Raw genomic sequence first — 14,786 nt, forward strand, 5'->3', positions numbered from 1 at the left:
CTGATGAACTCTGCGTTCACGCAATCTCCAGCTAGTTGCTGCATCCTTCGAAGTAACTGTGACGGGGTTTGGTCTCCTAGCGGGATGTCTTATAAAAGTTTCTTTATCCTTATGTTTTCTGATTCTCCGTAGGTCTGTATTAGCCTGGCCTTCAAATTTTCATAGGACTGCTTGAGAGGATCCCTAATGAGGTCTTGCACTTGTATTAATACGTCCTGATCGATATTCGGGATCAGAAGTTGGAATTTTAAGGTGCTTGAAGTGACCTTCGAAGTTGAGAATACGGCCTCGCAGGTGGCGAACCATAGCACGGGGTTGTTCCTCCAGAACCGTGGTATTCTTGTTACTGGGCCTTGATATGCATCGATTTCCTGAGGGTCCCTTCTCTGTCCATTCGTCTCTTCTTTTTCCGTCTCTGAATCTCCTGCCATCTCTCTAGATATTTCTTGTTCCTCCTTGAGTCTTCCACTGGATCACATCGGGGTCACCACTTGTCGGGGTTGTCTGGTCTTAGGCGATTTTTCCAGCCTGATATCTCTTAACAGAAGGCCCACGACAAGGCAAGGCGTATTCAATTATAGTTAAGAAAGGAAGGCCGTGCCAGGGGATGAGCCCTGGACACTGACTAGGTAGAGGAGGTCTAGGTGAGAGAAAATGAGGCAGAGTAACAGTTCTAGTTGCGGAGATGAAGCCGACAGACCAGAACTGTCATGATAGGAGCCAGTTTACTAGTTGCCGAGATGAAGCAGCAGACCAGTGAAACCGTTAGGAAGTAGGTTACAATCTTAGTTGCGGAGATGAAGCCGGCGGACTAAGATTGCTGGAGTAAGGGAGAGGAGATAGGCCATAGTCTATGGTGAGCATAACAAAAAACAACTCTTGAGAGAACAGATCGGCAATAAACTTCTCTATCTCGAGTAGAGTGTAAGCCACTAGTGCTCTGACTAGGCCCGGAGAAGGCTCGACAGTTAAAGGCCTCATGTGATTGGTTATCACTGAGAGTTCACTCTTTTAGCTCTACTAGAGATAGTTCCGTAGAATCTTATTGCTCGATCTCTTTTTATTTTATAATTACATTCTTACATATTACATATAAACATATATACATTTTATACAGGAGATCGTATTTTTATAATAATAACTTATATACAATTCTACAGCTCCTTAGATGCTTGTAGTGCTGGCCCCTAGTGGGATATAGCGGTACTCCGTGCTTGCTGACTGTTACAGGACTCCCGTGCTCGCTGACTGTTACATCCTCTTGGGTTCTCAAGAGTTCATAAATGGGCCAGTAAAAATTTTTCTTAATCTTAATGATTATTGTATTATATAGGATAGAGCACAATCTTTAAGATTAAAAATATGAACTTCATCAATTATATAACATTTAATGCTTTATACCTTGACTTGTTCTAGAATAAAAATCTCTTCTTCTTGTTTGACATGAATGATTCCACCTGGGAAACGTAAAATAAAACCATAAAAAATAAAATAAAATGGATACACCTTACAAAGCTTATAAACATCTGGGGTGTTAATATTAGGTAAATAAAATATATTATATAATGAATCGACATAAATGGTGCTTAACATAATGTAATCTTGGTATAGCTATTTTTTTGAGTTTATACCCACCTGCCATGTTGGAATCATATGTCTATAGTTTTACCCAAATGACTAATGTGAATAAACAATCTAGAAAATATGAGATCTAAAACTGAATAAAAATGTTTACATGAATAGATATATTTCAAAGAGAATGATATATTTTGATAATTTCTTTATTTGAATTTTAACTCCAATCAAAAATCATTAAAGAAAAGTTAAATATATATATATTTAATATATAACTGTTTTATATATATTTAATTTATATATAAAACAGTCAAAGCAGAAGTAAAATCAAGAAGAATATAGTTTTCTACTTTTTATTAATTTCTGACGTTTCGACCTACAATGTAGGTTTTACCAGGGTTAAAATAAAAATATAAAAACAAGGTAGAGTCAATGTAAAGAGAGAGACATAAGACAAATGTAAAGGTGGAGGTTTAGAAACTCAAAAATTTAAATAAAATAATCAGGATATAGATAAATACTAAAAAAAATAATTAAATGAAATAATTAAGAGTAATGAATCAGGTAAGTTGTCAGAATATAAAATGCTGATGAATTAATGTATTTAATTTTGTGTTTTTTTGTTTGTTTTTTTTAGGTTTTAATTTTTTTATGGTTCACTGGTTACCAGACATCAAGTTTTAGAGATGTTAGTGACCGTTTTGACATTAGTTTGAGCTCTCTTCATAAGATAATTGTTAGGGTCACTCATTTTTTGAGTAACCTGTTATCCTGTAGACACACTAAAATCGAAAACTGACGAAACGTAGTGAAGACCATACTAAGAGAATTTTTTATGATTAAATTTAGATAAGGTACAGAAACATCGAAATGAAGCTGCTAAGAATATTTTTAAATGCCAAAATTTATTTCATAAAAGTATCTAATAAATAATTGACTACAATTATATGGCAAGAAATTCTGGCCGAAATGTTGGCACTATTAAATAAGTTATTCTAATTTATTTGTGTTATATTCTGACCGTATCCCCCCAACCATCTTCTCACATATATTATCCACAGTCAACTATCTTCTCATCATTATTAACCATATATATGTAACAAATAAGAATTAAATTTTCAAATCAAAAAGCGAAGATAATCACTTATCTTTAGTCTAATTGAGCTATCTTGACAAATTACCCGCTTTTTCAATAAGCACTGGAACTTAGTTGGAGGTCGTGGACTGTAGACAAATTCACCATGCTCTTGAGGTTTGAAATTAAATCCCCACTCCTTTATTTAGGCAGGGGGAAAAGCCGAAACGTTTGTGCATGTCTGGTTTACCAGTATCTCCTCAAAGGCAGGTACTACTTTAACAGTAAGCTGTTCCAAGCTTGGTATTCAGTTCCTTGAAACAGATGTTTAAAAAGTCAGAGAAATGGAGCTGGCCCCCACGGAACGCCAAAACGGTACTGCACATGCTCCTGATAGTTTGCTGACTGTCAAACCAGGTTTTGGAACAAACCTTTAGAGATGCTCTCTCTCTGGGTCTGTCCATCCTCCATATTCCTGCTCCAGGAACATTGTTCCATTGAGGATCCGTTCATATACCAATTTACCCCATTGCATAGTTTTTTTAGGGTAATCCCTTCAATCTTAACATTATAGATGTCCCTGTATTTCTTGATCTGACAATCAGAGTGCATAGCACCTCATCTTCATCATTCCTCCTGAACAAACTACCATGTCCTTCATAAGTTAAAGATTTGGATTTTGTTCCTAATTTCGCAAGTCTATATGCAGCTAAGGGCTTGAGATTCAATCTCTATGTGCAGCAGAATCAGATTTAAGAGTACTTCCATCGCTGCAGTAGGAGTGGTACTAATGGCACCAGAAATCATAAGGCATGCCAGGCTTTGAATTTTCTCAAACAGAGTCCGGAGTTTGCTGGCCATAGTCTAATGCTACTGCACAATAGTAGCATATGGGACAATAGGTTTTATCACTTATATGTATAACCAATAAACCCTTTTAGGGTTAAAGTCCCAGGATTTATATACACCTCCTTCACATGCTCGGAGATACCTTAGTGCCTTCATATTGATCCTTCCAAGATGGTTCCAGTCAAGGGTAACACCAAGATGCTTAACCTTACTACAGAAATCAATCCGATCACTATTCAGATATGGTGGTCTGATGATAGGATTCTGTCTGTTCGTGAAGACACAAATACTGACCTTTTGAGAATTGATGCCAAGGTCATATTCATGACACCATCTACTCAGAGGATTCACTGATGTCTGAAGCAATCCTGAGATAGTCTATGGAAATTTGCCTTCCATCAATACAGCAGATATTATCAGCATACATAGACCTGCGGCATTCGATTAAGCAGCAATGTTTTGACCACCAAGCCTCAGAGAAGAGGAGACAGTATACCTCACTTCCTTGCAGAAAATTCCCACATTTTGGTGTGAACCAACTCCAATGTGAGCAATCTTCCTTCCAGCACTCCACAAATCCGAAGAAACCTGTGCCACCTCTTTACTCTCAATATTAATGAAGATGCCTGCCATAATTTCCTTAACAGCTAACATTTTCTTAATCCTGGACACCAGATGTAAGGCGTCTCCACAGGATTTGCCTGCTTGGTAAGCAAATTGCCCACAATGTAGTGGCCTCTCTACTACTTTAGTGTCCCTAATAAGTCTGTCAATAATTTTTTCTAGAACCTTCATCTAAAAAGATGTCGGACATATAGACCCAAAACCCTTGGGATTGTCATAAGACACCTTCCATGGTTTAGGTATGTAACACACTTTTGACACTTTCCAACTCCTTGGTATGTAGCTGAGTGCCCAATACCTTAGTAAAACTAAAAGGAAAGGTTTCAGTACCATTAGACACTTTTGTATTAGGGCTGAGAAAATCCCATCAATACTCACCAATTTAAAAGGCATAAAAGATTTTTTCTCCCATTTGACCTTACCAGAATGAACAATCCAATTGGCCTCTACCCTTTAATCTCTTATACATGTGTAGCTATCAACAACGGGATTGATTTATTTCTCCTCAATCAGTCCACATCCCGGAAAGAGTGAGCATACCAGGGACTTCAGGGTGCCCACCTCTGGATTAGTGAGCCTCCTTCCACCCTGACAGCATCCAAAACCCCTCTCCCTTTCTGAGCCTCTGGATAGGATCCTATTAATTCTGAACGTGGAGGAACATCATTCACATTGCTGGAAAATTTCCTCCATGCCCCTCATTTGGATTTCTGTATGGCCTTACTGCACTCATACTTTTATAGGTATATTTATATACCCTTATTGTAATTTATAGATATTTTTAGTGCACTTTTCTAGGTAAACCAACTGCCTGTTATTTTGGCTATATTAAAAAGTCTCCTTATGAGTGCTCTTATCCTAACCAATCCCACATTCCACCATGTAGTATTACTGTTGGATTTAATTCTACACACACTGTTATTGCCAGTGTATGACCTCATAATCGCATTCGTTAAAGTGTTGAGGCATTCAAACTCCCCTATGTTCCTAATCGACTTGGGGCAGCCCTTAACTTCTTCTCAGAGTTGTGTATAGAACGAATCCAACTTCAATAACTTTGGATTTCTGAAAACTGACTTGGTCACAGTACATATAGGTTAATCATAACTAATAAACCAATGATCTGAGCACGACTCTTCATCTGAGACATGCCAGGCCTTGATTACTTGCACAATGTGTGGCTAAAATAACATCAATGACCTCAACCCTAGTGAAAGATAGCCTTGTTGCCCTTATTAAGGACCTCTGGGTCATGACTTAAAATGTAGTTCAATAGAGACTCACCTTTCTGGTTGATGTTAATACTTCCCCAGATGCAATGATGGGTGTTGGAGTCCATGGAGGCCACCAGCTCACTCTTCTTATTGAGCCCACCCACCAGTTTCCTAAATTCTACCACCGGGATGGCCTCATCATAGGGAAGATACACCGAGGAAATTGTGACCCCGCCTCAACGGAAGGCCAGGGACCAGCGAACCTTCTTTAAGGGCCAATCTGATGCAGCATCATTAATTTGTTCTAATACAAGCTACACATCCTGACATATATTGGTACAGCAATAATACTGTATTCGGGCATGCTCAGAACCCTTATCCTGCTTTTAAGTAAGTAAGGTTTTTGAATTGATTTAATAACACTTATCCCACTATTAGGTAAGGTTCTTGAATTAATATAACAATGCCCTTACCCTTAAAAACTGCTATAGAACATCGCATCCCTCAATGCAGTGACATAAGTTGATTTGCAGCAGCCTCAGAAGCATCATTCGTCTATGACTTCAGTCATCATACCATCCTTCTTTTAGAGGTACACCAAACATTACCTGAAAAGTCAAGTAACATGCATGATTAATACATAATGTATAATGTAAATGCAAGTAACCTTGCATGATAGAAAAATTAAATGATCCAATTTGGTACTAAATTTGTAAATAAGGCGTCTGCTAGTATAATTCATTACCAGCCCTGTCTGCATATTAGTTGGACCTGCAGTTTAAATACATTTGAATTATTAATTTTGATCATTACAACAACCAGATTCTATCTGCCCTCATTAAGTGCAAATGTTGCCATTTTGATTTATGTACATCTTGAGTGTTCAATGTGAAAAATATATAATACAGTCCACTAGGTTTATAAATACAATTGTGGTAATTAATTTAATTAAGGGTTTGAATACTGAATGCATTAAAGAACAGACATGGGCCCACCAACTTATGACCAATTTGAGAGTTGCAAAGGTGTTCATAACCGCAAAGCACATCTTTACAGCAAAATATCTGATCTATCGGAATGAATCATCTTCTCTTCAGCATCGTCATCCAGTACTTTATTGTGTATATATATATATATATATATATATATATATACACATATATATATATATATATTGTAGATTTGTTTCTCTCTTTACATAATTTGTTTTTCTAATTTTATTTTGTCAAAAAGATCTTTTATTTATTGTTTACTTCAACTTCTTGTTTTATTTTCTGTTTATTTTTTTTATTATTGGATTCACCAAATAAATCTTTATATCTGAGCTTATATTTATATTTATATTTTAGTTTATATTTTTTGCTCTTTAAAGCTTTCCTTTAAAAATGTCAAGTGGATTGAGGTGCCTTTAACACAATTATTACAAGATTCCTAAAAATAAAACAATATGATTCCAAAAGAACAATGAATATGGTGATGAACCATTCCAAATAACTAATGTTTACAACCTGCTTGTGTACTAATTCCAGTTCTATATTCTTTATTAGTTTAAAATTAATAGGTTTAATTAAGAAGCTTACACTATATTTAAACATTACTCAAACAAAAATCACTGTTTAAAAATAATTTTAAGTGAAATGTTTCGATTATAATCCACAACCTATTAACCAATGGCTATAATTAAATAGCTAATCACCAACAGACAACTAATTACATATTAAGCAGTTATTATAAAATAGTAATTTCACACGATAAATGTATTACTAACCACTAAGATACATTATTTTCAAATGCACTAACAGTAAAACAAAGTATTAATTTCTGAAATGATAACTGCTTAGTAAAATGATAAACCAATAAATTCAAACCAGAAAAAGAATCCTTCCCTTAACGCACGATAAGCGCAGTTTACAATAAACTCCATAGAGATAGAACTAACAACGAACTTACATCGCGAAAGAAAACCATAAAACTAAGATAAACTTTTAAATTAATTTTTATAATTTAATTGTGTTAAGTATTTGCCGTTCTCTGATTAATGTTTTGGGAGTTCTAGAATCCTGATATTTGCGTTTTAGGAACATAAACATTTCTTCTACACAATTGAATTCTTTATAATGTACCGCGACGGCTAGTTTCCCTATTAGTTTACATACCAAATTTAAAATAATTTTTGTATATTTTATTTGTCTAGGTGGATTATTGTGAATAAAATTTATTAAGTTAAATGAATCGTCTCCTACAATCTTTTTTGTCTAGATATGTATTTATTACTTCTATTACACCTAGTTATATTTATTATTAACTTATTTCCAGTCTACCTATATATATAACTTTTTATAAAGTATGATATATATATATATATATATATATATATATATATATCATTAAGAGATAAACATAACAATTGTTTTGAAATGTTTTTATTTTAATGTTCTGTTAATTCTAAAATGTTTGTATCTTATTTTTTTCATTTAGCCCTGACGAAGCCCTGCAACGAAACGTTGATTAACAATAAATAGTTTTCTTCTACTATTTTGATTCCTTTATGGATCGCCACCCGGATTATCTTCCTACAATCTACGACTATATCGATATATTTCTTTTTAAAATCCATATTTCGATATATTTTCAATATTCTTACACTATTAATCATGTGATTGACATAGTGATAAACAATCAATTATATCCAGATGTGTTAATAGAATTGTTATAAAATAAAAAAGCATTATTTTACCCGTAAAAAAGTTTTTCATTAACAAATGGTCATAGTCTATTGTTGATAACGTTTAGTAAACTGTTTATAATCAAATACAGTTTTGTGGATAATGTATGTAGTCACGGTTGTACAAGCTTGCCCGTAAATAAAAGCATTTATCCGCTTTGGTCATTGCTGGAGGTACACTGAAATTTTTTTTTTTTTTTAAATAAACATTAAATAAAAATAACTTAAGCCAATAAGTGTTTGAATTAAAGGAAGATAGAAAGACATACGATTGTAGTAATGGCCAATCTATTTACCGGACTAAGAAGCAAAATAAGTTCACTTGAAAAAGGCGAACCATTGCTGTATTATAAATGCCAGTGGGAGAATAAGACAGATGATGTAAGCATAGGTTTCCTCACTTATAAGTGGCTGCATTTCTTAATATTAGTATCTTTTCTTATAATTTCGTTGATATGCAATAGATTTTGTGAAAGATGGCCAATTTACTATACGAACTGGGGTCTAGTTTTATACATAGTTCAAGCACTTCTTGGAATTATAATCGTGACAAATGTTTATTGCTGTATTCGAAAAGGAAAACCACCGGAAATATCAGAGAGGTTCATGGAGCTTTATGGAGGACTACAGTCTGCTGCCGTCGTAACTGCATTCGGTATAACATTGGTTTTTTGGTGTCTCGTTTACGACTCTATACTTTATGAAATTAATACTGGTGCCCTATCCTCACATATTGGCAATTCAATTGTAATGCTGATAGACCTATTAATAGTCGCCCATCCAGTAAAGCTGGTTGATATTATTCTCCCATTTTGTTTGGCATTATTATATGTAGTATTTACCATTATATATTTCTTGTGTGGTGGAACTGAGAAGAATGGAGATCCTTATATTTACGAGATAATGGATTGGAGAAAGTCTGAGGTTTCATTTATATACGTACTTGGACTATTATTACTTCTTATAATCATTTATATTTTTGTCTGGCTTTTATGTGTACTAAGGAGATCAATAAGTCATCGATTGGAAGCAGCCCATGATGGTTGACTTATAAGTGTTGTATTATGGCTGCACATAATTCTTAATTGTCATATAGTTATACCGTGATCATGGACTCTGACCAACAGAATTATACCTAATGCAGAATAGAAAAAAGATGTGCAATGAAAACCATTCTACGATCATCATGTTAAAAGTTAAATGGAGATTATCTACAAAATTAGTATTACGACATAAATGTCATACATGAAACAGAAGATAATGCTTTTACTTGTAAGTATATTTAAATAAATATACATAAAGAACATTCAGACTATGGTTTCCTGTAAAAAGGACCACTTTTTATAAGACAAGAATTTGAAAGTCATGATGGTGTCGAGGTATGTGTTCATTCCAAGCACCAAATTAAGAGGTGAAGTGAACTAATATCAGAAGGCCTCTAACATTCAAACATTTTAAATTAGCCGGACAGTAGGTGAGTTGACTGAAGGGTTAGACGAGGTGAAGATTTAATCTACAAACAGCGTAAGATCGGCGAGCTTACGCGTCTCGAATTCTTGTAGGACGGTAACCACACTCTGTAGGGTATTCGCCAACAGTGGAGTAGGGAAAAAACTTAAAAGGCTTGACTTGAAAAAAATCAAAAGGCTCGAGATCCTTGTGGAACGACAGCGACGGCTCAGGGGTATTCGCTCTTGGTTACACTCAAAAGTATTAAGGATGTAGGAGATACTCAAACGAATTTTATAAATTATCAACACAATTCCAGAACTAGAATAATCTTCGGGTCGTTTGTAGCGGAGGGAGTTGAGGCCACGCCTCGAGGCTGCGGTTTGAACCCGGTCTAAGGGGGTTGACTTTTATTTCACGGTGGCCATACGGAATGAAAACTTAGCCATCTGTAGGATAACAAACATCCCTGTATGTCACAAATGGTCAGATGGGGGTTAAAAGAAAAAGTTCCAAAATAGTGTTAGAATTGTCTGATCAGCTAGTAGCGTATTTAATTACTGTCGTCTTCATAGTGGTCAATCTATTACGGATTGAATTTTATTGTTAGGTTTTGGCGAGTATGTCTCAGGACGTTCAATCGAGTACTGCATGTAAGAGACTAGCTTTAAGTGGATCAGAACACTCTATTTTAGTTTTCAATCATTCAGACAATACACTTATGAATATAACAATATTTTATATGATTATTTCATAATAACCATTGTTGGTTCATCGCAGTTTACGTAATGGCCGATAGGTTGCGTCAAGTCATACTGTAGCAGCTAGGGATGCGACATAAACAAAACATCGCCAAAAAATATCGATGTTTTTGAACATCCATTTCAGTAACATGAGGTCTGTTCCATCAACGACTTCTGACTATCCAGAACTGCGAGGATAGAGGATAGGCTCAGTATAGAGCTGGGAGGGAAATACACTTACGACACATTCTCCGTATAGTTCCGAACAGTCTGGAGTGGTAGTTGGAACAAGGGATGGGACAACAAAAAACATGTTTTAAAGTTTCAATGTTCAATATTAAAATATCGATGCTTAGAAAACATTGCAAAAAATATATTGATGTTTTTGAACTTATGGTTTTTTCCAACAACGACTTCTGATTATCCAGAACTGCACGGAGCATGTGCAGTATAGGGTTTGGGAGGGAAAAACAAATACTAGCCATGCTCCAGACAGTCAGAAGTGGTTGTTGGAACAGACCTTTAATTTATCTTTATCCCGTTGGTAGCGTAAAGATAGGAAGTACTTTCTACTCTCACCATATTGTTGATAGGAATCCATTTATACAGTTAATGTTTTTTTTTATTACGTTACTTAATAAAAATGAAAAATTGAGACAAACGTAAAACATCGGGTTCAACAAAACGATTTTCAAAACGTTAATGTTGAAGTCATCCCTAGGAACAGGTTCCAGCTGTAATAGCTGTTGCCGCAGCTTCTTGAGGTTTTAATTTAATTTAAGGTAGCCGCTGGCTATGACAATTTGAAAAATTCGGCAAAAAGCTAAATAAGTGGGACAACAATTTTTCACGCTGATTATTATAATGTTAAATGAATCCTCAGTGCTGTCACATAGTGGTATTAATTTGGAACCAACAATAATTGTGTCTTTTGTTTCCTCACTACGAAGGTAGGGAAACTTTGTATTCATGCAGGCAATAACAAATATTTATGAATGAAATTAGGAGTTAATTTGTATATATACGTATTCATGTACGGTACCTAAATTTAGTTCAGAATGCATCTTAGTTATTCTTATATTATATGAATAGTTGTTAACAATTCTGAGGAATTTGTTTTGATTTGATTTATTTATTTTTTTTATAAAAATAAAAGAAATTAAGAAGGGCAAAATTAAAGGAAAGGTAAATATTAGGGATGTATGTTGTAGATGATAAAAATTCATATACTACTAGTACTACATAACCTATAAATTCAACCTTCCTTCTAGAATTTTTATCAGAAACTTTTTAATTTAATCACCAAGACATGTAATGCTTTGTTAAATACAAAATAAACTGCTAGAGTTAATTAACAAGATCTGAAGCAATGTAGTTACACCATAAAATAGACAGAATTTTAAAATATACAATCTTAAACAAGAGTTAATTCTTGAGTCCAAAGGTTGGGGAACTTATTTAATTAATTAAAACACAGAGAGTTCTAAAGCAATGTAAACTGAAATCAAACGTGTGGCTGTAGCACAAGCGCCCTTAGATTTGCGCTCAAAAACTGATACCATGTACCATGGTGGATCCACATGTTGGCCGCGAAAAGTGGAGGTTATGCGAATGTTTGGCCACTGAATGCCTTGTTGATCTTCTAACTTCTGAGGAACAGAATCAAGACGAGTTAATTGACAACTGTCATTACATTACTGTTATTGTCATCTATTGCTTTATTATTTATAAAAACATCCAAAACAATTCTAACACAAACTACAAGCAAGTAAATTAACACGAAAACAAACAAAATGGCGAAGAGTTCAGCTGGTCTGTTGCGTGATGGCATTCTCCATTTAACAATCCTAATAACAGATTCTCAACCATTTTATATGTTTTATCGTTTTAACATTGTAAAAGAAGGAAATATTTCTCGATTTAACATGGGTTTTTCCATTTAGTATGGGAAAATAAAGATCATGAATGACCACCCCTATTGTACCCACACCAATCAGGAATTTAAACTAAAAAGTTTTTTATAGGAGGATAGTCCGGATGGCGGTCAATAAAGGTATTAAAATAGTAGAAGAAAACTATTGTAAGCCAACGTTTCACCCCACTTTGCAGGGCTTCGTCAGGGCTGTCAGATAGGAACGACTCGAATCGTTCTCATTGTTCCAATCTGATCGCCCTGACGAAGCTCTGCAAAGTGGGGCAAAACAATAAATAATTTTCTTTTACTATTTTGATACCTTTATTGATCGCCACTCGGACTATCCTTCTACAATCTACTTCATACTGTCAACTATCGTCTCCCAATAAAATGTTTTTTTTTTTTATTTACTTAATGATATTTACATAAAAATACATTCAATCAATTTGATCTAAAATCATAATAACGGAATGTTACAGGCGTGTAGAAAAACTACCAATTGTTAGCACTCTAGCCACTGAACTAAAAAGTAGGAAACCTACCTACAAGTACGCGCATGGGCAGTGCAAGGAGCCTTGCTGTGTATAATTTTTTGTAGTTTGAATTTGATTTCATTATTAAAGAACGGTCAAAAGATCGTAGAGATAAAATAATTAATGTGAAAGTAAAAAAAACAACAAAAAAAAAAAACAAATCAACATAAAAAGGGGTAAAATGTAAAATAATGTGAGCCCAAAAAGTATATGGATTTTCATTGTTGATGTACCAAATTATTGATAATGGTATTTACTACAACTTATATTTAATATTCATAAGAATATTACTTCAGTTTCAAATTGTCTCTTGTCAAGAGAATGTTGTGTTATATATAAATTTTTGGTAGAGCTTTCCCTTATTAAATATTATATGATAAAATTATGAATGAATTGTGAAATTCATTGTTGATGAATGAATTGAAAAATCTGAAGTTTTCTGTAGTTTCAATTTGTTCAAAGGAAAAAAAAAACAGTTATAACAAATTTAACTTACTAGTAATAAAATTCTTAATGTTATTAAAATTAACACAGAGATATTTACTTCTGTTTGTCATAATAAATCTTAATGTATCTTCTTTTCTACTCATCAAAACAAATTATTCAAGATAAGATTATGTTTTAAGTTGCATAACCTACAGCATCAGTTGATCTCCAAATTTTGAAGTAAAGCCATTTCTTGTTCATATATTGGTCATATAATTATTTTATAACAATAAATATGTATGAAGGAATAATTATTGAAAAACTTGTTACCAAGGATTTGAGATTTCCAACATCATTGAACAGTGATGGGTCTGATGCTATGGTAAACAACTAAATTATCTTATTGATTACTGTGATTTAATTTTTATTTTATTACATTTTAAGTATTATGTAGCTATTATTAGGAAGAAAACCTTAGACTCAAATTTTTCAGCATTGAAATTCCAATGATTATCATTATTATAATTTTACATGTACTTTGAAAAAAATTGTTTTGTTCCCAATGAATTTCCTATACTTATATGAATCAGTAGAAAGTTTCAAAATTTTAAATTACTTTCTAAAAAAATTAAGTATAATAAAACTCTTTCAATAACCTGCCAATGTCAAAAAGCCTTAAACAGATTTTTCTTTTACCTTTTTTTTTGCACAGAATTTTTAAAAATAATAAAAGTTTTGATGCTTTAGGTAATGGGACTTAGTTCATTATTTTTTATTTGTTAAAATAGCAGATCATGTAAAATAAAAGGACTCCCTATAAAATTAGATGTAATAAAAGATACTAGTACAAGAGCCCGGTGAAAGACGTCAGTTATATCACTCAAATTTTTTATTACTTTAATGAAATCTATGTATAATTACTAGTAAAAATTGTTGAGTCTGTCAGGTATAGTTGGGAGGAATAAAAATAGGAGATGTTTCAAAACTAAAATGTTTGCTCATTTTTCATTTAGAGCTCCATATCTTTAAAAATACTCACAACAATAAAAAACTTCACTAAACATTATTTAAAGTAGAGTAAATACTCTAAAATATGAGCCTTAGTAGACATCTTTAAGACTAATAGTTCCTGAGATAAACTTTTTTAAAAAGCAACATTTCGTAACAAAATAACAAAAAATCAGTAGTTAATTTATTTTGGGAAAAATATATCTCAGGAACCATTAGACGTACAGATGTCTATTAGCACTCAAATCTAGTTTCATTTGTAATACAATAGTTTATAACATTCTTCATAGAAGTAGTAGTTTTCCTGATTTTTCTAGTTGTTGGGACCAAATATATACAAAATTCATATTCATATGCAAATATCCTAAAAACTACTGTCCCTACAAACATAAATATTATATATATGTGTGTGTGTGTGTGTGTCAAAATGATTGATTTATTAAAAACTATATCTCAGGAACCATTAAACGTACAGATGTCTGCCAGCACTCAAATTAAAGCTAGTTTAATGTGCTATGAATTAATTTAATATATAACATTTATATATAAGAAGATGGTCAGGGTTGTGTAAACTATTTTAGTTTCTATATATGTATATATAGTTGACCATAAAAATTTATATATAAGATGGTCAGGGTTGCGGTCAAAAG

General features: G+C 33.4%; 2 protein-coding genes and 1 long non-coding RNA gene across 4 annotated transcripts in view; 2 read left to right on the forward strand and 1 right to left on the reverse strand.

The window, feature by feature from the left end:
• Positions 1-7,265, reverse strand: part of LOC112211530 (uncharacterized) — a 13,371-nt gene extending 6,106 nt beyond the window's left edge. The window contains exons 1-3 of one of the 2 annotated variants that reach the window (XR_010845102.1): positions 7,106-7,265; positions 5,811-5,945; positions 1,402-1,457 (exon numbers count right to left, since the gene is read on the reverse strand). This is a non-coding gene — a long non-coding RNA (uncharacterized lncRNA). The remainder of the gene's footprint in view (positions 1-1,401; positions 1,458-5,810; positions 5,946-7,105) is intronic. The other variant, XR_010845103.1, reaches the window with a different exon arrangement.
• Positions 7,266-8,105: 840 nt separating this feature from the next.
• Positions 8,106-9,329, forward strand: LOC106688359 (protein rolling stone). The gene has a single exon (XM_024363394.2). The coding sequence runs from the start codon at positions 8,342-8,344 to the stop codon at positions 9,107-9,109; it is 768 nt and encodes a 255-aa protein (XP_024219162.1). The 5' UTR covers positions 8,106-8,341; the 3' UTR covers positions 9,110-9,329.
• Positions 9,330-13,320: 3,991 nt separating this feature from the next.
• Positions 13,321-14,786, forward strand: part of LOC106688362 (mitochondrial enolase superfamily member 1) — a 15,320-nt gene continuing 13,854 nt past the window's right edge. Inside the window, exon 1 of the mRNA XM_014432781.2 lies at positions 13,321-13,510. Coding sequence (XP_014288267.1) covers positions 13,424-13,510 — 87 coding nt within the window. The 5' untranslated portion in view covers positions 13,321-13,423. The remainder of the gene's footprint in view (positions 13,511-14,786) is intronic.

Source organism: Halyomorpha halys, unplaced genomic scaffold (assembly GCF_000696795.3).
Source record: "Halyomorpha halys isolate HHAL.00 unplaced genomic scaffold, Hhal_1.1 Scaffold1113.1, whole genome shotgun sequence".
In the NCBI taxonomy this organism is placed as follows: domain Eukaryota; kingdom Metazoa; phylum Arthropoda; class Insecta; order Hemiptera; family Pentatomidae; genus Halyomorpha; species Halyomorpha halys.